The following is a 26,679-nucleotide window of genomic DNA, read 5'->3' as shown; positions in this document are numbered from 1 at the left end:
CAAAAATATTACCAACACAGGTCAGCCTGCAAATCAAATATGTGTTTTTCATTTGTTCCCCAATTCTATCCCTCCAGCTTTCTGAAGTAACCCGCCTGAAAATCACTGTAGATGAGCCTTAAGCAACTGCTTGTCTATTTTCTTAACATGCTTGGCCAGGAGTTGTGAACATTGGCTTGGAAGACCTGGTTTAGCAGTGACCGTCAAAACACCTCACAACTTTGCACTGGGCACACACTTTGCTGAGTAGGGCAGTAAGTAAAATTGGGCTTTGGCTCACTGCAGAAAAAATGTTATCCTAAATATCCACAGTAAAAGGAAGTGGGGAGGTTCTGTTCTCATCAAGTAAGTGAAGTTCACTAAAACGTATTAAGCCTCTCACAACAAAAATAGCAACTATAAATGTGAGAAAAATATCCCAGGTCCTATCTTCTACAGGTTACTGACTCAGTTCCCTTTTGAGGATACTGAAGACATTCCGCAAAGGAAACCTGCATTACTTTTAATCTGCTATAGAACTTGGCTTTGAATCAGTCATCCCAAGAAATTCTAAGAACTTCAAAATACATTAATCCTTAGTGAACTGGATCTGTGTAACATACTCATTCCAAGTGTTTTGGCAAAGTAGCCCTATGTCACTAGCTTAATTGGTGGTAGGTTATTTTCCAGCTGTCGAATAATCTTTTCCTATTTAGGAGTCAGAAGTAAAAACATTCACTCATAAAGGAATTGAATAACTTGGAATGTGAGCAACATAAGTATTTATTTGAAAAACACTTTCCATTTAAGTAAAATGGCAAATTAGCTAGAGTAGCTTCTCACTGCTAATTCTATTTGCACTCACAGTCACTTTTATTCATCATATTCAAAGATATTGCTACCAAAAATGATTTCACAAAGTATTTAGAAAAAATATATACAGTCTCTCTCTAATAGAAAGTTAATTAAAACAACAAAGCTAGGCAATATCAAGCTAAGAGAGGAAACCAATTGACACGTATAAACACAAATAAATAAATATGTACAAAAGAATCTATGCCAACAATAGACAAAAATCTTTACAATGCAAGTAAATGGTGACAAGAATGGAAAATATCTCAGGATCCTAGACTACGACTCGAACACAATGTAGTTTAATAACAGGGAAAAAGAAAAGAAAACATAATGAAAAGAGAGTCTGAATTGATGCTATTCGCAAAGGTAGGCTGAACTAAATTTAAGCTCCCCAGCTAAATTCCTGACCCTCATCTGATAGGGGCCTAAATGGAGGTGAGAACTGCATGCTTAGAACTGATGACAGAATTTGGCTCAATCTTTCAAATCCATTTACAAATGTTTCTGTTGAGCAATTTCTTAATTTTTTCTCATCTGGTTATTGAAAATTTCTAAAGTGGAGCTGACATTGTCAAATATGAAAAAAAAAATTTTCTGGAGCCATATGAATATGAGTAGAAATCAAAAGCAAAGCCATTTTTGAAGCTATATCTTAATTACTATTGACTAAGAACTTTGGGCAGAAATCTGACTAGTTAGAAAGCTAACTAATTAAAATCTACCACAAATGTCTAAGGTATTGAGGGAAATGTATATGAATATTCAGTGACTAAGATTCATTTTCATCTATATGTTGTAACCTCTGCCAAAATAAGCAGCCTGTTAATATACGCCTATTGAAAAGGATTTGGCTCTGCTGTAGTGAATCTCAGTGACCTTAGATTTACTATTCTTTTCTACTGAATATAACCCTCCCCTGTGAAAGCCATGCTGGGTAATGCTCTTGTCCCCCAGGATGGTGTTGCAGGATGTTGCAAAATGGAACAGTAATAAAAAACCCGCTACCTCATTATCTCATCATCTGCTGGAGCCGGGCAAATAGCTTCCTGATTGAAGCTCAGCAAAAGGTGAGAGGTCTCTAGGGTTGTTGTGTAGCCTGAAAGCTCTCCCATGTCTCAGACTGCAAACTGCCTGTTTTTTTTGGGCAGAGAGGAAGGCCTCTAGGTTCCAGGTTCTGGACTTTGCGTTTAAGCAGACTGGCTTTGCCAGAATGTCTCCTTTTCTTATCACTTAACGCTGTTGCCTCCCAGAACCTGATACTTCCCAGATAACCCAGAGCAAATGTGAAAAAGTACAGCATGCACTGAGACCGATTTCTAAGAAACTGCATGGATTCCATCATCTAAGAACAATTCTGGTGTGGTCTCCTATACATTCATTAGCAAGCAAGCATTACTCAGAATAGTCTGAGAGTTAGGTAAGCTGCATAATAGCATGCAAGGCTCCTATGCAGCAGCCGATCCATAAATAATACACCATTTATCTTGCCAGACCTCCTTAGGCTCTTATATACTATAACCAGAGGACTGACACACAAGTAGTTTTTAGACTAGCTATTGCAGACACAGCTGTTTATAAATTATGTTGATTATTATGACTCACCCATATGTCTCACTTCATATTCCTTGGAACAAAACTCTCAATGGGGAAATACGAGGCTTTCATTTGTGTGTTAGGAAATGTCTTAAAGTCTCCAAAGCAAGGACAGAACCAGAGAGTCTCAATTGTGTGTCTCCTAAAAGGAAAATTCCACTGCATACAGCTTGCCTAATGGAAATTCTCCTTCCTCCCCCAAGCCTATGGGCTTAATATACAGTAGAGGGGCAAAAGTAGAGGTGTAAGAGATTCATTCTTAAACAACTCCTGGGAGGTCCACATTGATGGAACATCAACACTAAACTTAACTCGAATGTATGGGATTAAATTATACTTAATGCTTTGGCCCTATGCCTTGAATAGAATAAGTAAAATATTAGAAATTCATATAGCCTCATTTAACTAGGTCAATATTTTGGGAAAACTTTCTTAAGCATGTTATGGTTCTGAAGGCATAATATTTAAAATAATTTAAAAAATCCTTTTTAATCTTTGGGTCAAGCAGTAAACAATCTTTTCTGCCTGTGGTTGAAATGTCATTGAAAATGAGAACATGGTACTGCATTCACGGAAAGTAACACTGGAATGGGATTTGTGGGCATTCAAAATAGTTACATATTTTATTGTTGAGAAAGAAGACGCAGAAAATGGGTACATCCAGATATAATGACTAGGTGGACTAAAACGAGCTCTATCTAGGGTCTTCCTCAGTGTTGCTTCTCCCTTGTCTCTAATTTGAATGTCTCCCCTGAATTATGATTACTCTAATTCAATTATACATTTTAAAAACCATAGCTTCTGTGGCTACTGAGTCATGTTGCTCTCAGTACTGAAGTTTTAGTGATGATGACAACTCTTCCATGGAAGAAATATATTAAAAAGAAAAATTATGAATTTCACAAAAGCCTTCTTAACAAAATACATTCCTTATATATATGCAGTTACCTAGGTAACAGCACGTTTACATTGCTAGTTGCAGTTTTCACTGCTTGGAAATCTTCACATTTCTGCAGACTGATTTCTTTTTGTTACATTAAAGACATTAAAACTTTGTGCTGTGGCTGAAGGTGTCTGACATGATAATATTTTTATAGAAGTTGTCTGAATGAGCATTGCAATAACCCTTGACCTTATCAATGACCTGATGGACAGGGATGATTGATGTCTGATCTTCATCAGCATGGGCCAGTTTTGACAAGGACTTGTCCATGGAAGCATTGTCTGCAAGAAACGATACAAGAAATTAGGTTCAGGATGAGCTGGTGGCATGCCTACACCATACTGTATACTCCGTTTTGCACATTAAAGAAGAACAAAAGAAAATAAAGCTCCAATTCTTTCTTAGATTAGGTAATGGGCAACACTAAACTTCCACGTTTTTCTTCTTCTAAGAATACTCCTGATAGTCACTGAGTGTCAACTTGCCTTCTAGTAATTTTTACTGTGGCTTATTGTAAGAAATATTCTTGCATGTAGCAGAGCCAATGAAAAAATATTTGGAAAACCACTTCAAAAATACATGCACTATGGCTTGAAAGATGTACAAAATTTCAAGGAATTAGAATGTGCTGAAATATTTGTGGAAGAAATTATATCTAAGATATGTTTTCAAAAAATATAGGAAAGGAAAAATGGGTAGGGGTGTATAACTGGCTATAAATTGCTGGGTACAAAGGGATTTATAATAGGATTCTCTCTACTTTTTATATATGTTTGACACTTTTAATAATAAAAAATTTTACAAAATTAAATTTATAGGATTTTGGAGAATAAAAGCAAATGAAAATAAATATGAAAGGCTACTTTGAACGTATTTTCCTGAGGTTTTTAGTTGGATAAACGATTGGAATATAGCAAAAAGGGTACTTCTTATGAATTATTTTTTAATTATAGCAATCAAAGTTATTACCAGAAATATTTTAATAGAAAATGATTTATTTGTATTAATTTTCTTATAGTTTCAGAACGATGTTATTGCTAACAGCACTATTATAGCAACTGATAAGTAAACAAAGGACTGCTAAATATTTTTTTCTAAAATTTTCAGTATCATATATTTAAATGTTATTTCCTTATACAGAAAAGCTTTCTAAAATTGACTCAGAGTGCTCTGAAACTCATTTACACTCTATTATCTATAAACACGTATGGTTGTCTTCATGTATCCTACAAATATCTCTTAAGTACCTCCCTCTCCAAATACACTTTACGGAAAAATTCTACCCTCAAATTAACCAAATTATAGAAATTTTACACTGATAAAGAAGATATGAACTTTTATAAAGTATTCAGATCTATGTACCTTCTCTGTACATTGTGGAAGAGGCAAAACTCTATCCTGAAAACTTTTAGAAATCATGGCTCCGAAACTGGAATCTTCACTCCAAGGCTTTTTACATTTTGAGTATGCTGGACTCAGTATGTGACAAAACATTTAAAATCCATCAATAATTGGTAAAAACCATTATCATCATGATATCTGTTGTCTCTGGAAACTATTCAAATTGCTCAACTATTATCTTGTGTTGAAGCAGACACTAAACACGATGAGGGCTAAAAAGGGAAATGGGATACTCAACCTACACTAAAGGATGCCAGAGAAAAGAATAGATGGTTCATGGAAAGAATGGACAAACTGAAGCATGGTGGAACAACTGAAGCATTTTCCAATATTGGTGAGGAAAAGGCTCAAGGAGTCATGACAAAAGGCCCCTCCCCATTAGGCTCTCAGCAAGCTGATTGATTCTGAGCTTCCTTTCAGTTCATATATTCACTAGCCATTGGTTTTCTAGTGGGGATTTTTCTATTGACTCATATATCAATAATGAATAATTAGTGTTCGGTGTTTTTAGAAAACCACATATCCTCAGAGATAACAAGGATATAGTCACTCTGCTTCCTTTGTAACTTCCAGTGGCATGTACTTTTAGAGATTTTGAACAGCCTCATTTCAACAATGTGATCCAATTTAGTGGGTCTTCACAGTTTAATAAAGCAAAATTCTGAATGAGGGCTGTATTTTTATACATGCTATTCCCACTCTTCTGGTTAGATGTTACATTATGGGTAATAAAAACTTTGATTATAGTCGCAAATCTGAAAACCAGGGGCTAGGGATATGAACTATTATTTGACCTATGCTAAAATTTCAAGAAGATAACAATTCTCACAAAGCAGGCTTGGAATTGACAATTTCACTTATATGACTTCTATGAATGTACCATGACATATCCAGAAATCCATACGAGCAGTGGAAAAATAAAGCATTTCATGCCTTCTACAACAAATCTTTTCTCAAGTACTGCTTTTTGTCATTATTTTACATAATGTGTGATCCACTCACTACAGACCATGGTACATTTCCTAGAAGGAGCGGCTTGCAGATACCCCATGCAGAGAAGAGCCAGCACAGCACACACTATCATTCAAAATTTCAGAAATTTCAGTTCAGTGCAGGAATGTCATTGTGCTAGCTGAAAAGAACAAGCCATTTTGCTGATGCAGCAAGAATCTTAGCTTAATCCATGCAAATATTCTCTTATTATCTTGCAAAAAATTCATGCATTCAAAAAAGTAATGAAAGTTTACCTGAATGATCCACTTTTGTTGAAGGAATGCTCATAGGAGACATTATCTATACCATAAACATATGAATATCTAGATCAATTCCAAGAAATGAACCAACTAGATATCCATGATGATATGCAGTGATGTTTTCCACACCCTGAGTGATCCCCAGGATGCTAACTGTCCCACTGAGAACTGGCTGGGTAGCCAAAGCCTATGTAAAGTCAGTTGACTGTAAACCAGGATTTATTATCCTATTGAAGTAATGCCATATAACTAACTATATTCTCATCCTAGTTGTCAAGAACCCATTTAGCCCCAAGGGTTTTTTGTTAAGGGAAACAAGAACATTAATGCATTCTAATGCAAATGATGAGATCATGGGTGCAGCACACCAACATGGCTCATGTATACATATGTAACAAACCTGCACATTGTGCACATGTACCCTAGAACTTAAAGTATAATAATAATAATTTAAAAAAAGGCTGAGTGTGGTGGCTCACGTCTGTAATCCCAGGACTCTGGGAGGCTGAGGCAGGAAAATTCCTTGAGCCCAGGAGTTTGAGACTAGCCTGGGCAAAATGATGAAAGCTCATCTCTACAAAAATACAAAAATTAGACAGGTGTGGTGGTGCACACTTGTATTTCCAGCTACTCGGGAGGCTGAGGTATGAGGATTGCTTGAACCCAGGAGGCAGAGGCTGCAGTAAGCCTCTACCGTGAGTGTGCCATTGCACTCCAGCCTGGTAAACAGAGGGAGACCCTGTCTCAAAAAATAAATAAAATAAAAATAAAATAAAATAAAATAAAATAAAATAAAACAACAGATGAAATAAAATGAAGAACACACAATATTTTAAAATAGTAAAGTCTGCCTTTGGACCTCCATCTCTGCATTTCTTCTTTTATCTTCTAGTCTGTTTTTCCCCGAATCCTATAGCCCTTTCTTTCCTTAATATTTTCAAAATGCCTCATGGTCCAAACTAACTGCCTTGTTATCTTCTTTCCTCTTTTAAGAGCGACATTTCTTCAGGCCAGCTATTTTCAGCTGTTTAAGAGGAAAGCAATTTGATTGGTTTAATTCCTATTTATTCATAACTGATAAGGCATTAAGTATTTGTATTTCAGAAGGGGAGGCAAAATCAGTATCAAATTTTAAGTATGGTTAAATAAAGTGAAAAAAATTCATTATAAGCAAAAGATATTTTGTGCCAAGGAACCACCAAATAAGTAGAATAATCTATCTTAGACTATACACCTGCCATCAATTTCTTTACACAGGTATTCTTAAGCAGAGGTACACAAACTTCTTTAATTGTATGCAAAATTGTGAAGATGATTCAAAATCTGTACCTTTTTTTCTGGAAGAGAATCAATAGCCTTCATTCAATTTCCCCCCAAATGTCCTAGACTCCAAGAAGCTTTAAGAACTGCTGTCCTAAGTTGCTCCAAGTTCTTGGATTTTTAATTAATTTTGGAATTAACGAACTCTCTAAACACTCAACACTTTTTCCATAGTACTATCATGAATCCCAGGCAGTGGCCACTCCAGTGGCAAGACATAGAAGATGGTGCAAACAGGGACATGTATAAGGATTCAAATGTACACCAGGGTCATCTGTAATTCAAGTATTTGCAATATGAATAATTACAGACGCATCACACACCTTACCCTATTTGCAAAAAGTCAAGTATTAATCTTCTTTGTGCCATTCACCTCTGCTCATGTTTAATAGCTAAACAAATTAAAAATTAAAAAGTTATTTCCATTATCCTTTTAGAATTATCTTTAATTAGGAAAGTGCTCTGTTTTAAATGGTGACAGCTGTCTGCCAGGGGTTTAATTTAAAAGCAGCAATTCTATTATTTCCCTTTGAAAATATGAAAAGGTTACACATTTTCACATCATTCACTATCAAGTGCTGCAAAATAGTACTATTTTTTTGAGATGGGGTCTTGCTATGTGGCCCAGGCTGTGGTGCAGTGGCTCAATCATATCTCACTGCAGCCTGAACTCCAGGGCACAAGCAATCCCCCCATCTTGGCCTACAGAGCAGCTGGGACTCCAGGCATGTGTCATAGCACCTGGCTTAAAATATTCTTTATTTCCATGGTGTCGTCAGGATTTTTCACATGCATGTTCAGTGTCAGAATGTGCAGTAATTGTAAATATTGTGAAAAAACAGGATATTATGAAAGATAGTGATTCTTATAGCCCTGTATCACTGTCCAAATATTATGTTCTTTTCATATGTAATCAGCAATTTAAAGGGCAGTCATCAATAACATTTGCAATAGTTAAGGAATTAACTCTTAAATAAAATGTACATCCTAGATATTGTTTCTTCCTGTTCCCATGACAACTTGTCCAGTAACTATCATACTATGCTGAAATAACCTGTAATTCAATTTTTAATTTTATAAAATGCCATAATTTTAAAGATAATCAAGTTTTTGAATCAAACGAAGTCACAATAATATACAGAGTGAATTATTATGGTTATATAGCTAGAGTTTGGGTTACAAAATTTTTAAAAGGACAAAATATTCATAAAAGTGTTTGGTGATGTCTTCAAACACTTTTATTTTCGTAAATCTAAAAGATGCACCCTCTCAGGCACTGTGATTCATCAATCTTCATGATATGCCAGTTTTGCAATGAAAATGTGATGGGAACTAAACTTGAGGCCATCTTTAGACTCACCAGTGTGGCTATTCTTTTTGAAATAGGTGGTAGAGCTGGATTTAGATTTGGATGTAAGATAGGTTAAGTTGGAACCAATGGAGCTTGAAGACAAAGATTTTCCTAGATTATCAGAACTTTTCTTGATGATATTGGTAGCTGTCTTACTCCAATCTGAAAGAAAAATGACACCACTGTATCAATCTGCTTTACAAGGAATATGAACTGCTCTGAAAAAAATCATCACTGCATTATTTATCTGGAGCATCTGATTTTCTGATATGCTGGCAATGGCTCAGAGAGGAGACTGACATGTAAACAATAAGAGGAAATTGATAATTTCTTACTTTGACCTTGTATATGTACTATTTATAATCTCACTTTCAATATACCAAGGAGGAGAAGTAACCACTGACAGTAAAAAGAAAAAGAAAGATAAAGAAAAAAGACAAAGTAGATTTTTTTCAGTTTTTTTTTTTTTTTAATACTGAGAAAATCGATTTGCCTAATAATGTAATTGGGGTCTTAAAATGTGGAAAGGTGAGTCTTGCATAGTGGAAGCTCTGGGTATATGGGTTGTTAAATTAGACATCAAACCTCCGGGAACTCATTTAACTCATGCTTCCCCTCTGCAGAATAGAAGGGTTGGGCCCAAAGTTCTCAGATCTCTTCCAGCCCTGATATTCTATGATTCCAACTAGGCATCTTCACATGCTCCAATTCAACAGCTTGCTACCACTGGGACTGGGTTGCTCTGACAATGGAAGACTGAATGACAAACTTTCCCATCTACTTTTAGATGTAAAATTTAATCAATCCTTTACCTGAGTTATCTGCTAACCGAAATCTACCACAGCAGAGATGCCGCCGCCACTGTTTCTGAACGTTCTCCTTCATAGCACAGTGGAAGATGAATATAAATAAGCCTGTGACAAAAGAAAATATAAATATTTAAGCCAACTGACACATCTTTAAAGAGAAATCTTATAAAATACATGGATTCATTTTAATTTTAAATTTTTTACATCAAAGTCACTAAGAAACAAAGATCTTAAGGAAATGAATCTTACAGTATGTAGCAGACACTTTAATCCCTTAGAAGAGAACATAAAGGCTCTGATAAAACTAGAATAACCACAGGGATCTGATTCTGTCTTTGCCTGTTCTGTTCAGCATTCATTATGACTTAACCTAAAAGCCAAGCTGAAATAAGCAACATTCAATTCTAGAAGTATTTAGTATTTCCCATATATTTGTCCTAAAATTATGTTAAAACTTTCCATACATATTTTAACAAAATAGAAAATGGAAAACACACATAAGCTCGTCATCTGTTTCAATTTGTGTATTCTGAGCTATTTTACATATGTATATTACAGTTATATTCATAGTATATTAGCTTGGGCCATAGAAAAGTGGTATTTTTGCAGGTGAAACATGGCACCAAATCAGCAAAATCATGTGGCTCCCCCTGGCCTACTTTAGCCTTTCAAAATTTTAATACAGAAATATTTCCACAATGAGAGATAGTCTTCATATTTATAGTCACTTCTTGTGCTTATCAAAATCTGTGTCATTTGTATCTTAGAAGTCAATCCCTTTTAACTTTTCATGGCATTTGCTTCTGCATTTTAACCCTCTCTTTGAGGTGCCATCAATCTTTCTCTCTATTCCTCTATACTTGGTTATAGCCATTAACTTACAACCATACTGTTAAAACACTTTTTTAAAGAACAAACAAAAAATTCTTCCCTTAACCTCCAATTTTCTTCCAGCTTCAATATCTTTATTCCTTTTTCCAATAAAACTTCTTGAAATGGTTAACTTGTGCTGCCTCCACTTTTTCTGACAGTTTCTCATCTCCACCCAGTCCAAACAGATTGCTATTCACATCAGTGACCCCACTATGACCACTCTTGTAAGAATGATGGCGACTCCAATATTGCTGAGCTTCCCATGACCACTTTACTAGACCTCTCAGCAGCACTCAACACAATCAAACAGCCCTTCATTCTCGAGGTCATTTTCTCCCAGTTTTCTTCCTAATTTGCTGGAGATTCCTTCTTGGTCTCTTTAGTAGATTCTTCTGCTTTACTCTAAAAAGGTTTACATGTCCATGACTAGGTCCCGGGTTTCCACCTGTTCTATGGTTACACTGCCACTTGGGGTACTAACACTTCTAAAATATAAGCACCACATACTGATTTTTATATTTGGTTCTGCCCTTTCTCTCCCCTAACCCCCACCAGGATTTCAACATATATTGCTCATAGGACATCATTGGGCTGTATCTTCACTTCGCAGCATCTCACATCCCGGATGTTCTGAACAGAAGTTCTCACAATCATGACCTTCAAATACACACACATCCCTTTAATTCTCAATGTGTCCAGCTCATTCCAGCCCAATATCATGCTGAACGCTCTTCTCCCAGATCTTTCCATAACACCTTCCTACCTATCATTCTGGTCTCAGACCAGCTGTTAACTCCTCAGAGAGGCCCTCAGCAACGGTTATTTATTTTTTTTAATTTTAACCTTTAGTCACTCCTTTTCACATATGTACTTTTTTTCACAGCACTCCTCAGTATCTGACATTCTTGTAATTCCTCTTTTATTCATTTATTCCTTTGCTTGATGGTCTCTTACTAGCAGATAATAAGCTCCAAGAGAACAGGGATATTTGTGTATTCAATGCTGTGCTGACCATTTCAAGAATTATGCAGGAACTTGGTGTTTATTGATGGAATGAATGGTAATCAAGATCAATCAACCATGAAGTCTACATGAGTTAATTGAATGCTTACATGTATACTCTAATGTGCTAAATGTGTTTGGAGATGGGGAGGTTAAAATAGGAGTGAGCAGTCAAATTAAGAGGTAATAGGAATGAAATGAAAACACATTTAATGGAAAAGTTTCTGAAAAGCATGCAAATAAGTTGCTGAAGTTGTGTCCCAGTAAAATATTAAGCAGTATATCTACATAAGGGAGGGCTTTTTAGGGAATCTAGGGCTTGAACTGAACCTTAAGTTCAGTAGGGAAGTGAGGCAAGTTTTCAGGAAGGGTAATTAATTCAGTGACAATTTATTAAGCACTGCTAAGCAGGAGGCACTGTGTTTTAGGAGTTGGAGATTCAATGGTGAACAAGGTAGACCATCCTTGTATTCATGGAACAAAGAGTCTAGTATGGAACGGCATAAATGTAAAACTTATGACAGTCCTTTTAAGGGATGATTAAAATTTATACATTCCTTTTGAATATGGAGTATTCATCAAGAAAACTACATTGTAGCTTGTACAATGGAAAAAGTGGGGAAAAGTCTTAACAGTACTCTCTTTAGATGTGCATAGTTAAATTTGCAAAATATGTCTAAGGTTATGTTTTATTTCTTAATACAAAGATTCAAAGTGGCCCTTAGTTTTCAGAATAAATTATATTATTAGCAAATATTATTATAGAAAAGGAGCTTAATTTCTACATGATGGGTCCTGATCACAGTAAAATGACTAGGCTGATTTTCCTCTGGGTTTAGCTTGTTGTTTGGTGATTAGCAAGCCCTGATACTTAATAGGTACTGTCTATAAATTCCTATTTAAATTACTGAAGAATCATTACATATTTTGACTTGCAGAAAAATGCCACTATGAAAGTACTGACTACATTTGGTCATTGATTTCAAGTAGATGACCAGTCCATAAAAAAATTCCTGGGGGCCAGGCGTGGTGGCTCATACCTGCAATCCCAACACTTTGGGAGGCCGAGGCAGGTGGATCACAAGGTCAGGAGTTCAAGACCAGCCTGGCCAACATAGTGAAACCCTGTCTCTACTAAAAACACAAAAAATTAGCCAGATGTGGTGGTTGGCACTTGTAATCCCAGCTACTTAGGAGGCTATGGCAGGAGAATTGCTTGAACTCAGAAGGCAAAGGTTGCAGTGAGCCAAAATAGTACCATTGCACTCCACCCTGGGTGACAGTATGAAACTCCATCTCAAAAAAAAAAAAAAAAAAAAAAAAAAAAAAAAAATTCTTGGGAAATTCAAATACATTGATCTCTGAGAGGTATGAATAAGGTACCTCTGAGAGGTATGAACTTAACGACCTAAGTAATAGTGCATTGTATTTATTACTATTGTCATTTGATATTAATATATGGTTATATACATATTTATATAAATATGATTTTATTACTATATAATTTATTACTAATACTTTATTGGTAATGAAGTAATTTGTAAAGGAAATAAATCCTAATGATCTATTTCTTTGAAATGTTAGATAGGGTAGAGAAGTTCTTTTTTTTTTTTTTTTTTTTAAGAGACAGGGTCTTACTCTGTTGCCCAGGCTTGAGTACAGTGGTGCAACTGTAGCTCACTGCAGCCTTGAACTCCTGGGCTCAAGCAATCCTCCTGCCTCAACTTCTTACGTAGCTAGGACAACAGGCATGTGCCACCACATCTAACTAATGTTTTGTGGAGATGAGGGTTTCGCTATGGGTTGCCCAAGCTGTTCTAGAACTCCTGGCCTCAAATGATTCTCCCGCCTCAGCCTCCCAAAGCACTGGGATTACAGGCATGAGCCATCGTGACTGGCTGGGAAGCTCTAATTTAACAAAAGAAAAGTTCTAATAAATATAAATCAATTTCAATTATTTAGAACGCAAACAAGCATCTCATGAAGGTCTCTGTGCTCCAGGTTGGGGAGGAAGAGCTGGAGAGGGCACCGGCTGCACACTGTCCTGGCCTATGCTAGGGCATTACAAGTCTCAGAGTAAGGGAAGATTTTCTTCTATACTCAAAATCCCTCAGAGCAGGCTTTGCAGGCTGATCCTCCTTCACAGGAATTAAGGAACAGATATCACTCGGTTAGGATTTCATCCTCACACTCTACGTGACTAAATCTCATTGCTCTTCAAAGCCTTTCCATGCTTACTACATTCCCTAGCCAGGTTGCCAATATAGTAAATCCTTTCAATAAGCAAACACACTTTGTACCACCAGCACTTTGAATAAGCAAAAGTGTGTAAATAATTTGAATTGGTTACTAGATTATTTTCAGTTTTGAAGAGAGTGTGGCAGTTACAAAGTAGAGTGGACTGAAGGAAGCCTGAGGTAAGGTAAATAGAGGCTACAGATGATGGAGGCTGCAGCTCTAGAGAAGGAAGTCTACATTGTCTCAGCTTACTCTATTTTCCTTTAACAGGGTCAGAATTTCCAGAATTTGTTCTTAGAGGTATTTTTGTCACACAGCTAGAAATATAGGTAACTGTGCATTCTTAAACAATTGTTTAATAGAGACACATTTTAGAGCTGGAGGGGAATATAAACTTCAATGAAGGTCTTTTGTTCCTAGGCATTAATCCAGGTATTATTCATTAGAGGGCCTCACATTTAGCAAATGATTTTAGTTCTGGGTAGAAGGAAAATTGCTGAATATTGCTTCCCTTACTACTCTATTATTCTTTTGTAACACCTAGTAGTTTTTCTGCATGCTATATATCCTGGAAAAAAAAGTCAGAAGTTAAGTCTGGTGTTTTGAGGATATCAGAAAAGAATCAGGTCACAGACTCAGTTTTTTAGCCTTGTTGGGGTACTAAAATGTGAATTATTTTGAGAATCAGATGCTAACCACAGTCAGAGAGGATAATGTTTAAGATAAGACTGACTTAATAAAACAGTTTTTTAGATTGTAGTGCTGCCCTATATCATAATTATATAACACTAAATGATATTGTCTATTTTTAAGTAACCATTATGTCTGTAAATATACAGGTACGTAATAATTTTTGGAAACACTGGAGAGGAGAAGTCATTTAAATGTTCTACCTTCCACTGTGAATTGTGATGCTATGGAACAAAATTAGATAATAAGAGAAACAAATTAGAATTAGAATTCTTAGGAATGAATATATTTTAAATTTCGGTGTTAGAAGCAGGACTAAAATCACAAACTTTAATGGAGTTCTACGTTGACAACCAAGAAAATTTGTCTGATTTCTCATTTCAATCTCTGCTTCTTTCATTTCAAGATGGAGTCTGGCTCTATTGCCCAAGCTGGAGTGCAATGGTGAGATCTTGGCTCACTGTAACCTCTGCCTCCTGGGTTCAAGCAATTCTCCTGCCTCAACCTCCTGAGTAGCTGGGATTACAGGTGCGTGCCACCATGCCCGGCTGATTTTTGTACTTTTAGTAGAGGCAGGCTTCACCATATTTGCCAGGCTGGTCTCAAACTCCTGAGCTCGTGATCCGCACACCTCAACCTCTCAAAGTGCTAGAATTACACACATGAGCCACCACGCCTGGCCTCTGCTTTCTATCATTTTTTCCCCCTTTGCTAATCTTCATATCACCTAGGAAGTATATGCTCTTCTAGCTTTCTGGAAAGAGCATTAAGATGTGACCGGGACCAGGACAATCAGGTTTTACTTTTCATAGTACTTGAAGCTTTGTTTAACATTGCCCATAAAAGATAGAAGCTAAAATGGCCCAAAAGATTGAACGCAGAATTAAAGCTTTTACGTCATCCTGAAAAGCTAGTGCCAGTTTCAAGAAACCTTCATATATCACAAAAGGGAGTTCATGATAGACCTCTTCTGGTGCATTTTAGCCCGGAAAACTATCACTCTGGATAATCCAAGCCAAAATTCCTTAGAATTAGTTTCTTCAGCTTGGTAACTGCCTTGATTCTTTAAGAATCCATTCTATGCTAGTACAATAAGAAAAAAAACCTTCACTCTTGTTAAATGAGCAGATTCCTAATCAGCTCCGTAAACTTTCATCCCATCCTTAGCCCTGCCTTCCTTTCACTTCCATCTTTCATTAACCAGAGGTATATGCTTACCTTTTTTAAAAGAAAACTATAATTATGAATTAAAAATGTTTTAATTCTCAGTAAAATTTGCAATTTCCTCATTTAAAATAAATAACATTTTAATTGTAATGGAGAAAGGGTGTTGCAAGTAACACACAAGTGCTGAAAGTGGGCCTATGGGGGTTGTTAGGACAGAAAATGTATCGAATGCCAACTTGTCTAATACTCCTAAGAGAAAGACTCTTATGGGCCAAGGCTGGTTCAGCAAATATAGTGAAGGAAGGTGGTGAATAAGTAGCCAAGAAGGTTTTCAAAACTTGGAGTGAGAAACATTCTGAAAAATCTCAAGTAGTGAATTTAACTTTTGATATCTAATCCTTTCATCTACCAGAGAACACATTCAAGTAGTATGTTTGAAAAATAAATAATAATACATCTATTTCTAAGTATTGGTATTATGTTTACTGTAGATTGTATGGAGTTGTGTTTAACCTTGGTCTTGTTAGAGCTATTTAACTATTCAGGGGGAAAAAGATACACTTTGATATTTAGGCTAGAAATTTGGCTCCCACATAGAACTCATTCCTTTCGCTTGTTTCAAACAACGATCCATGGCTTTCTGGGCAAATGTAAAATGAGTAGCCAAAGGGATGCTCTCATATCTTTCTGGTCATCAAAAGTTAAAGAATTTCTAGAAACAGTTTCCTTGGATACTACTATACAGTAAAATTTGAGGCAATGCATATTATAATGTACTTGGTGTTCTAAAAAGTCCCTTTGAAGCATCTAGGTAGAGAAGGGGGAAACAGACAACCTTGGGTCCTCATCTCTTAGAGTTCTTCGGCAACTAAAGACCACTGACACTTTCAGCAGAATTATCATCAATAAACTGGATAAATATTCTAAGTTGACTTTTTTTCTTCCCTTGGATAATAAATATCCAGAAATACAATTAAAGGGAAGACTGCAGATATAGATAACTTCAGGGATGTGAGATACATTAGAGTGGGTAGTAATGACTGGTGTTTTAATCAGGTCATGAGCATAGCATACTCTGGCAGGTTTTTTGTTTTCGTTTTCATTTTTTTTTTTTCCCCCTGAGACAAGGCCTCACTCTGTCGCCCAGGCTGGAGTACAGTAACATGATTATAGCTCACTGTAACCTTGAACTTCTGGGCTCAAGCAATCGATTTGCCTCAGCCTCCTGAGTAGCTAGGAATACAGGCACACCACCACACCTAGTTTTTCTATTTTTATTTTTGTAAAGATGGGGTATCACCAAATTGCCCAGGCAGGTCTTGAACTCTTTGTCTCAAGAAACGCTCCTGCCTTGGCCTCCCAAAGCACTGGCATTACAGGCGTGAGCCACTGTACCTGATCAGTTCTGGAGTTTTGATGGGAAAAATTGGTTAAAAACTAGTTATAGCAGATATTTGGGAAGTAGCCACACACTCTAGGTACCACTGATTTTTGACCATATTAGTCTAGGTGACCTCTGAGCTCCTGAGTAGCCTGTGTCCAAATCGTTAAACAGCTTCTGTTTTCATTTGTCACACAGACACAGTCAACTGGCTATGTGGCTGGGGATCTTGAAGGGTTTATGGCTTTCTCTGGAAACTTCTTAAATCCTCCTTTCATACTACCAAGGTGCCCTTTAGAAAATTATTTCTCTGTGGCACAAAATGCCCTGCCAAAGGGTGAGTAATTTATTTCCTTGCAGCATGTAATGTCTCAGCCAACCTGATGTTTCACTTGTGAGGGACTGAATTGGTGGGTCATCTCTTTACCTTGGCACCAATTCAATATGTGTATTATACATGTGATTATGTAACAGCTCAACTTTCGTGAGGCCCCTAACCTCAGCCTCCAGTGGCAAGCAACACTTCATTGACATTTAGCATATTTCATCTCATACTTTGACTTGGTTTTCTTAGTTTACCAATACAACAATAATAATATGCATTTCTCTAAATTACTTATGCTAAATAAGGGTAAGAGATTAAATTTTCCTCTACTCATTTAATGTATAGTTAGTAATAGCTCTTTTTTGAATGGAAATAGAATATTCTCTGCTGCATAGCAATTTGTGTACCACAAAATTTTCTGCTTGTGTTCTTTAGAAAAAATTAAAAATTTTAATACAGTGATATGCCTGTTTTACCCTGGAAAACAGCAAAAATAGCAAAAGCAGACAGATGTGTAATTCAAGTATGTTAAGAGAAGGTACATTTATCTTTTAATTTTTGCAGGAAAAAAAATCAACAAAATGCTTACTCTGTAACTTAATCAAATTAAGTAGGTGGTATGGTTTGGCTCTGTGTTCTCACCCAAATCTCATCTTGAATTGTAATCCTCATAATCCCCAAATGTCAACGGAGGGAACTGATGGGAGATGACTGGATCATGGGGATGTTTCCCCCATGCTGTTCTTGTGATAATGAGTGAGTTCTCATGAAATTTAATGGTTTTATAAGTGTTTGGCAGTTCCTCCTTCACACGCTTTCTCTTGCCTGCTGCCATGCATAAGATGTGCCTGCTCCCCCTTCTGCCATGATTGTAAGTTTCCTGAGGCCTCCCCAGCCACGTGGAACTGTGAGTCAATTAAACCTCTTTCCTTTATAAATTACCCAGTCTCAAGGAAGTTCTTTATAGCAATGTGAAAACTGACTAATACTGTTGGTAAAATTAAAAGACCAAAGTATTATCGTGTGGATAATTAGAAAATAATAAATTTGGTTTCAGCCTTGATTCAATTTATGACATCATTTGCTTATTTAAGTAGGTAAAATTTTTATAATCAAACAGATAGTAACAATTTTCTGATACCCATTTAACATAATTTTGGCAATTAAATTATACAGTTATAAGTATACATAAAATAAAATACATGCTAGAAATAAAATATAAAACATAAAAATGAAAATAAAGCATATATAAAATTTTATATGTAGACTCTTCCAATTTATGTGAGTACCCATATAATTACACATGTATATGTGTTTATACATACCCTTTCATATATTTCCAAGAATCCGAAAGATTAAATGGATTTTTTAACATGCTTGAGTCAAAGTTTTGAAGACATAAATATGACAAGAAATCTATCAAAAGTAATGTATGTGCCCTGATATGGTTTGGCTGTGTCCCCACCCAAATCTCATCTTGAACTGTAACTCTCACAATTCTCACACATCACAGGAGGAACCCAGTAGGAGGTGATTAAATTATAGGGGCAGGTTTTTCCTGGGCTATTCTTATGATAGTGAATGAGTCTCATAAGATCTGATGATTTTAAAATGGGAGTTTTCTTTACAAGCTCTCTCTTTGCCTGCTGTCATCCACACAAGATGTGACTTGCTCCTTTTTGTCCTCTGCCATGATTGTGAAGCTTCCCCAGCCACATGGAACTGTAAGTGCAATTAAACCTCTTTCTTTTGTAAATGGCCCAGTTTCGGGTATGTGTTTATCAGCAGTGTGAAAACAGACTAATCTAGTAAATTGGTACCAGAAGTATGGTGCTGCTGAAAACACACCCAAAAATGTGGAAGCAACTTGGGAACTGGGTAACAGGCAGAGGTTGGAACCGTTTGGAGGGCTCAGAAGAAGACAGGAAAATGTGGGAAAGTTTGAAACTTCCTAGAGACTTACTTTAATGGCTTTGACAAAAATGTTGATAGTGGTATGGACAATAAGGTCAAGGCTGAGGTGGTCTCAGATGGAGAAGAGGAACCGGTTGAGAACTGGGGCAAAGGTGTCTCTTGTTATGTTTTAGCAAAGAGTCTGGTGGCATTTTGCTCCTGCCCTAGAGATTTGTGGAACTTTGAACTTGAGAGAGATGATGTAGGGTATCTTGCAGAAGAAATTTCTAAGCAGCAAAACATTCAACAGGTGACTTGAGTGCTATTAAAACTATTCAGTTTCAAAAGGGAAACAGAGAAAATAAGTGGAAAATTTGCAGCCTGACAATGCTATAGAAAAGATAATGCCATTTTCTGAGGTGAAATTCAAGCCAGCTGCAGAAATTTGCATAAGTAATGAGTAGCCAAATGTTAAACATCAAGATAATGGTGAAAATGTCTCCAGATCATGTCAGAGATCTTTGCAGCAGCCCTTCCCATCACAGGCCTGGAGGCCTAGGAGGAAAAAGTGGTTTCGTGGGCCAGGCTCAGGGTCCCCATGCTGTGTACAGTCTAGCGACTTGGTGCCCTGGGTCCCAGCTGAGCCAGCCGCCACTAAAAGAGTCCAAGGTACAGCTCAGGCTGTTGTTTCAGAGGGTGGAAGCCCCAAGCCTTGGCAGCGTCCATGTGGTGTTGAGCCTGTGGGTGCACAGAAGTGAAGAATTGAGGTTTGGGAACCTCTGCCTAGATTTCAGAAGATGAAACGCCTGGATGCCCATGCAAAAGTTTGCTGCAGGGGTGAGGACCTCATGGAGAACCTCTGCTAGGGCAGTACAGAGGGAAATGTGGGGTCAGAGCCCCACACAGAGTCCCTACTGGGGTGCCACCTAGTGGAGCTGTGAGAAGAGGGCCACCATCTTCCAGATCCCAGAACGGTAGATCCACTGACAGCTTGCACTGTGTGTGTGGAAAAGCTGCAGACACTCAATGTCAGCTTGTGAAAGCAGCTGTGAGGGAGGCTATACCCTGCAAAGCCATGATGATGGAGCTGCCCAAGACCATGGGAACCCACCTCTTGCATCAGTGTGACCCAGATGTGAGACAGGGAGTTGAAGGAGATCGTTTTGGAACCTTAAGATTTGACTGCCCTGCTGGATTTTGGACTTGCAGTGGACCTGTAGCCCCTTTCTTTTGGCCAATTTCTCCCATTGGAATGGCAGTATTTACTCAATGCCTGTACCCCCACTGTATCTAGGAAGTAATTAACTTGCTTTTGATTTTACAGGCTTACAGGTGGAAGGGACTTGCCTTGTCTCAGATGAGATGTAGGACCGTGGACTTGGAGTTAATGCTGAAATGAGTTAAGACTTTGGTGGACTGTTGGGAAGGCATGATTGGTTTTGAAATGTGAGGACATGAGATCTGGGAGGGGCCAGAGGTGCAATAATATGGTTTGGCTGTGTCCCCACCAAAATCTCATCTTGAATTGTAACTCCCACAATTCCCAAGCATCATGGGAGGAACCTAGTGGGAGGTGATTGAATTATGGGGGCAAGTCTTTCCTGGGCTGTTCTCCTGATAGTAAATGAGTCTCACAAGATCTAATGTGTTTAAAAATTGGAGTTTTTCTGCACAAACTCTCTCTTTGCCTACTGCCATCTACATAAGATGCGATTTGCTCCTCCTTGCTTTCCGCCATGATTGTGAGGCTTCCCCAGCCATGTGGAACTGTAAGTCCAATTAAAGTTCTTTCTTTTGTAAATTGCCCAGTCTCTGGTATGTGTTAATCAGCAGTGTGAAAACGAATTAATACATGCCCTGACACCACAACAGACCCAGCTCAAACACTTGCTCCCACACATCCCGCCTCCATAACATTACATGGTGACCCTGCTGACTTTAAGGTGCTCCCCTGCAAGCTAAATCTAAGAGGGACTAAAATATGTTTAGCATAGTTTTAGCTTTCAGGATGTTGCTCTGCATTCTAAAGCTTTAGCCATTGTTAAATATTATGACAGGCATCCATTAACTATAATATTGTATTAACAAGAAGACTCCTTACTCTAATCATTCTAGAAAAATAAGAGTTTAATGAGCAAATCAATGATGAGTATTTTGTAGCAGCATGCTTCCTAAATTTCCCTTGGCTCTGTGCACATCTCTCTAGCTCTCCCATCCCCACCACAGTCTAAAATACTGGACCACCTTTTCCCCAAACATTATGAGAGTCTCCTCCTAACTGCTCTGCCTACAGACACTACTGGGCAACTCTAACCCATTCACTACATTATGTCCAGCTTTATCTTTACAAAGTGCACATCGAATCATATCACCCCACATGTCACTCCACCTTTCAAAGGCTTCCTATTATGTTTGTAAAGATTGAAATACAGAGCCTCCTGGTCTAGTCCTTGCCTCTCTGTTGTGCCTCTCTGCTTTGTCACTATCCTGCCCTTTTGGTGTTCTCAGGATGTATGAATTTCCTTTTAATACCTTGAATATACATTGAATATACATTGTCATCACCAACTACAGCAAATTTTTTGCACATGAAATGCCCAGTATCTCAAATATTCTTCTTCCTACTCTTACTCTCATCTTTCACCTAGTTAATTCCTATCGATCCTCCTGATTGCAGCTTAGATATCATGTTTTTTTTTGTAAAATGTTCTCAATGTCACATGGTAATTTTTATAGAGCAATATATTTAATTAACCTGTCTCCCATACTAGAATATAAATTCCATGAGGCAGAGGGACCACATCATGATTTTTGCTGGAACGACAAATATCAAAAAGAGAAAAAATTAGATAAAATGTAGTTTGCCTCCTTACTGAGTTCATTTTGCATTCACTGAATCATTTCTTTAAGCTGTCTGAATTCTACAAGCTTCTTTTAACAAAGTATATACTTCTAACAACAAAGGCTCTCTTGGAAGGTTCTGAAAATGACTCAACAATAAAAACCATTAAGTACATTTCCATAGTATCCTAAGAAGTTTTGGCACAAGCCTGGGTAGCAAGCAATTGTTGGTAGACTCATGTGCTCTGCATCATTGCCTTTTAATTTAAATTTTCTTTCTGGGAGGTGTTTTAATATAATTAAATGTGTTGAAATCTGTTCTGAATTTATATGGTTTAAAATTAGTCTTAAAAGTCAATGATTTATGAAGAACACTGAGTTGATGATGGTTTACAACATTTTTCCCTCCTGACAGGGGACCCATGCTGGGAAAAATAAAACATCCCAATTCTCATTAATGGAAACAGAGCTGAACAGACAACTATAGCTGCTGAAGGTTACTGAAACTGCCAGGAAATTCTAAAAGCAAAACCAAGGTTGGGCTGGCAGATCAATGTGCCTTTTATGTACAATCCTGAAATATAAAACCATGGAATTTCTAATGTTAATGGATATTTTTGTCAATATTTATTTAGGCACTTTTATGTTGTATATTATAGAAGAGAGTAAACAGAGGAATACTTACTTTTTAGAGCTAGATCCCAATAAAGATGTATTTATATGCTACATACTCATTTTCCAATTTTTGGAGTTGCACTTGAGGCTTATTATTCTATTGACTAAAGATAGCGAGTCTGCATATTTCCTTTGTTATAAGACAATGAACCTGAATAAAATTTGCTGAACTAGTTAATACATATTTATGCCAGAGGCATCTCAGATTGGATTAGGCCATCCTCAAAGTCTCTTTCACCATCTAGCAATCCATTAATTCACCAATCATTAAGCACCTACCATGTAACAATTATTTTTTGCACTTCACAGGAGAGTGGAAGAGTATGGGAGATACGCAGTAACCAACTCTCCCCTGCAGGTAAGTACAGACTTTCTTAAAACACATCTGCAGGGAGTACCCACCTTGGCACCTCATTTGGTGAGTAATACAAATCTGCTTTCCACCCCAGCTCAGATATATTCAGCAATTTCTTCCCCAGACATCTACAACTGCAAGACCAATAGCTTCAGTCAAGCCATTTGCACTGCTCTACTCAGAAACATTCCAAGCATTCTAATTTCTTTTGGAGTGTTGGCCTCATAGTGCTTCTGCACATTAAGGCATTTCATCAACAGTACAGGGTATATTCACAAAATCTTAAAGAATGCCATTTAATGATCTAAAAAGACAATTTATATTCACTTAAGCTTAAAAGTTAAATTTATTATAGAGTACACTATGGTATGTATTATGGAATAAGACGTATGACTGCAAGCTCTTTGAAGGAAGCCCAATATTTTTATGCAAAGCAGATCATTGACAAATGTTTGTTGAATTGTTGAACTAACTGTGAAAAGTTCAACATATATCATAAAAAGATAAAAGTTTCTAAACTACAGTATTGGTATTTATTCTGAAATCAAAGGAACCAAAAATCAAGGTGAACTGCTACTGTTCTTACATAGACTCTAAAATTTCTTCTGGCCATCAACGGTAAATCTACAGGGGACAAGGATCTATAAAGAGTACCAACATTCAGCAAAACTGTGAAGAAGGTAACTTGTCTGTGCATCCCTTTAAACTCCCTGTTCAGTTCTCAGCTAGATACTTCCCTTGCTCCATATTCATTCATGAAATAATATGCATTTATGGAGTACCTACTGTCTGCCAGGTACAGTGTTCTAGGTGCTTGGGATATATCACTGATAAAAAGGCAGAACTAACATTCTACCTCATTTATCTATTCAAGACCCTTTTAACAAGTGACCACACTGCACCTGGAACTATATTCAGCACTTGAAATAGTGACACAGAAACTTAACATGGCATCTGCCCAAAAGTGAAGCTGCTTGCTAATATGACAAAATTAGAAAGCAGAGACTATTCATGTATAATTTATCTTACCTTGTAATGAATTGAAGATGGAGAAGAGGTACATGAAGGGGATATTTAAGGGGCCCCAGGCAAAGAATGCAAAACCCCACGTCATGCCCAACAGAAAGGTCAAGCTAACCACACTGCGCAGGTTCCTTAACACTTCTTCTCTCAGGGTCCGGTTGCTTCTCTTGCCATTCCTCCCACAGATCTGCACCATTACCACAATGAACATGGCAATGTTCAGAAAAAACATGACTCCAAAATATCCAGCACAGGTCACATAAAATATGACTGGATCCTGAATCCAACAGCTTAGAAAGAAAAAATGAGAAAGTAAAAAGATGTATTACCATGTCCTGTTTACCTAAGACTTTTCTCAGCTTAGTTTGGGCTACTGCAGATTTTCCTCTCAAATGCCTTTAGAAAGTCACTTTACTTCCTTGGACCTCAGTTTCTTATTCAATCTCTTCATAGGTCTTTTGTTCATTTGTTTTTGGATGGCCATTGTCTTACTATCTAGGTAAGCCAATATTACAAAGAAGACAAGGTGGCTTCCTGAATTCTGAATTGATATGAAAACACCTTGGTTGACTTGCTCCAAGCCATGTCTAACCTCCTTTTCTCTTGGGTGCCTGTACACTAAGAATGGGAAATTTAAAACTCATTTTGGTCTCCTTTGTATTTAAGGAGTGGCTGTATGACATCGTTTTATAAAGTGATATGGAAGTAGAAGTCTGCCAAAGGATTTTTGGGAGAGCTATTACTGGTAGACTCAACTGGCAAGGCCCTTATTCCTTCTTCCTGCTTCAAACGTGCAAGTGAGCTATGGAGCTGCAGCCAGCATCTTCTGTCCAATGACAGAGTGGTCAAGCCACCTGCAGAGTTGTTGGCCCTGACATTTTTAGCCACAAAATCAATACCAGTGATTGCCACCACCGTGTTTCTTGTCATGTGCAGAGTAAACTACTCACTTAAGTCACAACTAGTTGTGAGTTTGTTACTGTGGTAAAATAATTACTATTAATATCATTGCTGTAGGTGAGGCAAGACCTTATTATAATTGAGATTAATATACAGATGCTTGTCATGCACAATTACATAGCTTACAATGATTACAAAACATCCCAGTGATATGGAGAAGAAGATACTTGATACTTAGAATATATAGACTGGATAGTAGATGAAAGAAATTTTAAAACTGTACTATATGCAAAGTTGTCAAATAATACAATTTGCAGATGTCCTAGTGCCTAATCAAGTCTATGGAAATTCTTAAGACACTTCGAAAATTGGATAAATGATTTAAAGCAATTATATTCATCTTGAAATTCTAGTAATTCATCTTGAAGTTCTAGCACAAATGGTTATTATTCTGGGCCATGTCTTCCACGTTGGAACATAATCTCCACAAAGGCAAAAGCTGTCCTGCACATCTTTGAATTCTAGAAACTAACATGATTCTTGCATACAGTAAATTATCAACAAATGAAATTTCCTAATGGTATAGCAGTTTACTAAATGGTACTTTAAAGTTCTGAATGAGTTGATGAACATACTTCTAAATTCTCTTATTTAGAAATTATTTATTGATTTCTACTTTTAATGTATGTTGTTATAAATGTCCCTGAAACAATACAGATTGTCCCTAGAGCTAACGTTTCTTTTACACATAGAAGTTCTTCTAAAATTCTGGAATTCCTGACCTAACCCCATTATTTTTCCCTAGTTCTTGTGGGGTCTTTCGAGTGCCACTTTACAAATATATGAGAAGGGAAGACTGTGAAGGAATGGGACAGAGATTGGAAAAGTGATGTAAGTGGGTTTGTTTGTTTTTAAGATGGAATCTCACTCTGTCACCCAGGCTGGAGTGCATGGCATGATCTCAGTTCACTGCAACTTTTGCCTCCCAGATTCAAATGATTCTCCTGCTTTAGCCTCCCAAGTAGTAGCTGGGATTACAGGTGTGTAACACCATGCCCAGTTAATTTTTGTATTTTTAGTAAAGATGGGATTTTGCCATGTTGGCCAGGCTGGTCTCGAACTTCTGACCTCATGTGATCCACCCAGGTGGGCCTCCTAAAGTGCTGGGATTATAGGGGTGAGCCACTGCGCCCAGCTGTTGTAAATGTTATCCATCCATGAAATGTGCACAGATACGTGGCACTGTGGGTCTCATTTCAGAAATAGGCTCTTTATTCATTCGGTAATTTTTTCAATCAACATATATTTGAGTACCCATGGTGGATTAATAAAATATGAGAGCAGTAACTGCCCAAACTGAACAATACAAAAATCATAATCTCAATGATCTCAAAATTCTTTAACAACTTGCTGATCTCTCCATTCTCTAAATTTCTACATAACATTCCCGTTGGCATTGCATCATTCACTCTCTGTCTGATACTACTATTTAACTCTCTTGAAGATGTGGGTGGGTTTGAGGAGGTGAGAATGTTATGAAATCTTCTGAAATAGAATGGGTCTTCCGAGGCTAAAAAAACAGTGTCTTAGGTATTTTCTCAATTCTTCCATATGACAGAGTACAATGTTAATACGAAAAAGTGTCTCAAACATTTCAGGGCATTCAACTGAATTAATCTGTGGTGTAGCAGAGACTTCGGCAGTCATGCGAATAAACATTAACCTTTTAAAATGAAAGCCCTGTTATTGCCATGGAAATTAACTAATGCTAAATTTCAGGAAACAAAGGATATCTACTCATCACAAAAAGTT

General features: G+C 37.2%; 1 protein-coding gene across 1 annotated transcript in view; it reads right to left on the bottom strand.

Annotated features, from left to right (window-relative positions):
* Positions 1-729: 729 nt before the first annotated feature.
* The window catches only part of ADGRG6 (adhesion G protein-coupled receptor G6), a 147,844-nt gene continuing 121,894 nt past the window's right edge, over positions 730-26,679 (bottom strand). Inside the window, 5 exon segments of the mRNA XM_017896413.1 lie at positions 730-3,651; positions 6,019-6,064; positions 8,705-8,857; positions 9,508-9,609; positions 23,974-24,257. Of these exon segments, the coding sequence (XP_017751902.1) occupies positions 3,606-3,651; positions 6,019-6,064; positions 8,705-8,857; positions 9,508-9,609; positions 23,974-24,257 (631 nt within the window). The 3' untranslated portion in view covers positions 730-3,605.

The sequence above is a fragment of the Rhinopithecus bieti genome, unplaced genomic scaffold (assembly GCF_001698545.2).
Source record: "Rhinopithecus bieti isolate Rb0 unplaced genomic scaffold, ASM169854v2 scaffold_28542, whole genome shotgun sequence".
NCBI classification, from domain to species: domain Eukaryota; kingdom Metazoa; phylum Chordata; class Mammalia; order Primates; family Cercopithecidae; genus Rhinopithecus; species Rhinopithecus bieti.
Note: the sequence above shows the minus strand (reverse complement) of the source record. Positions and strands in the feature narration are given on the sequence as shown.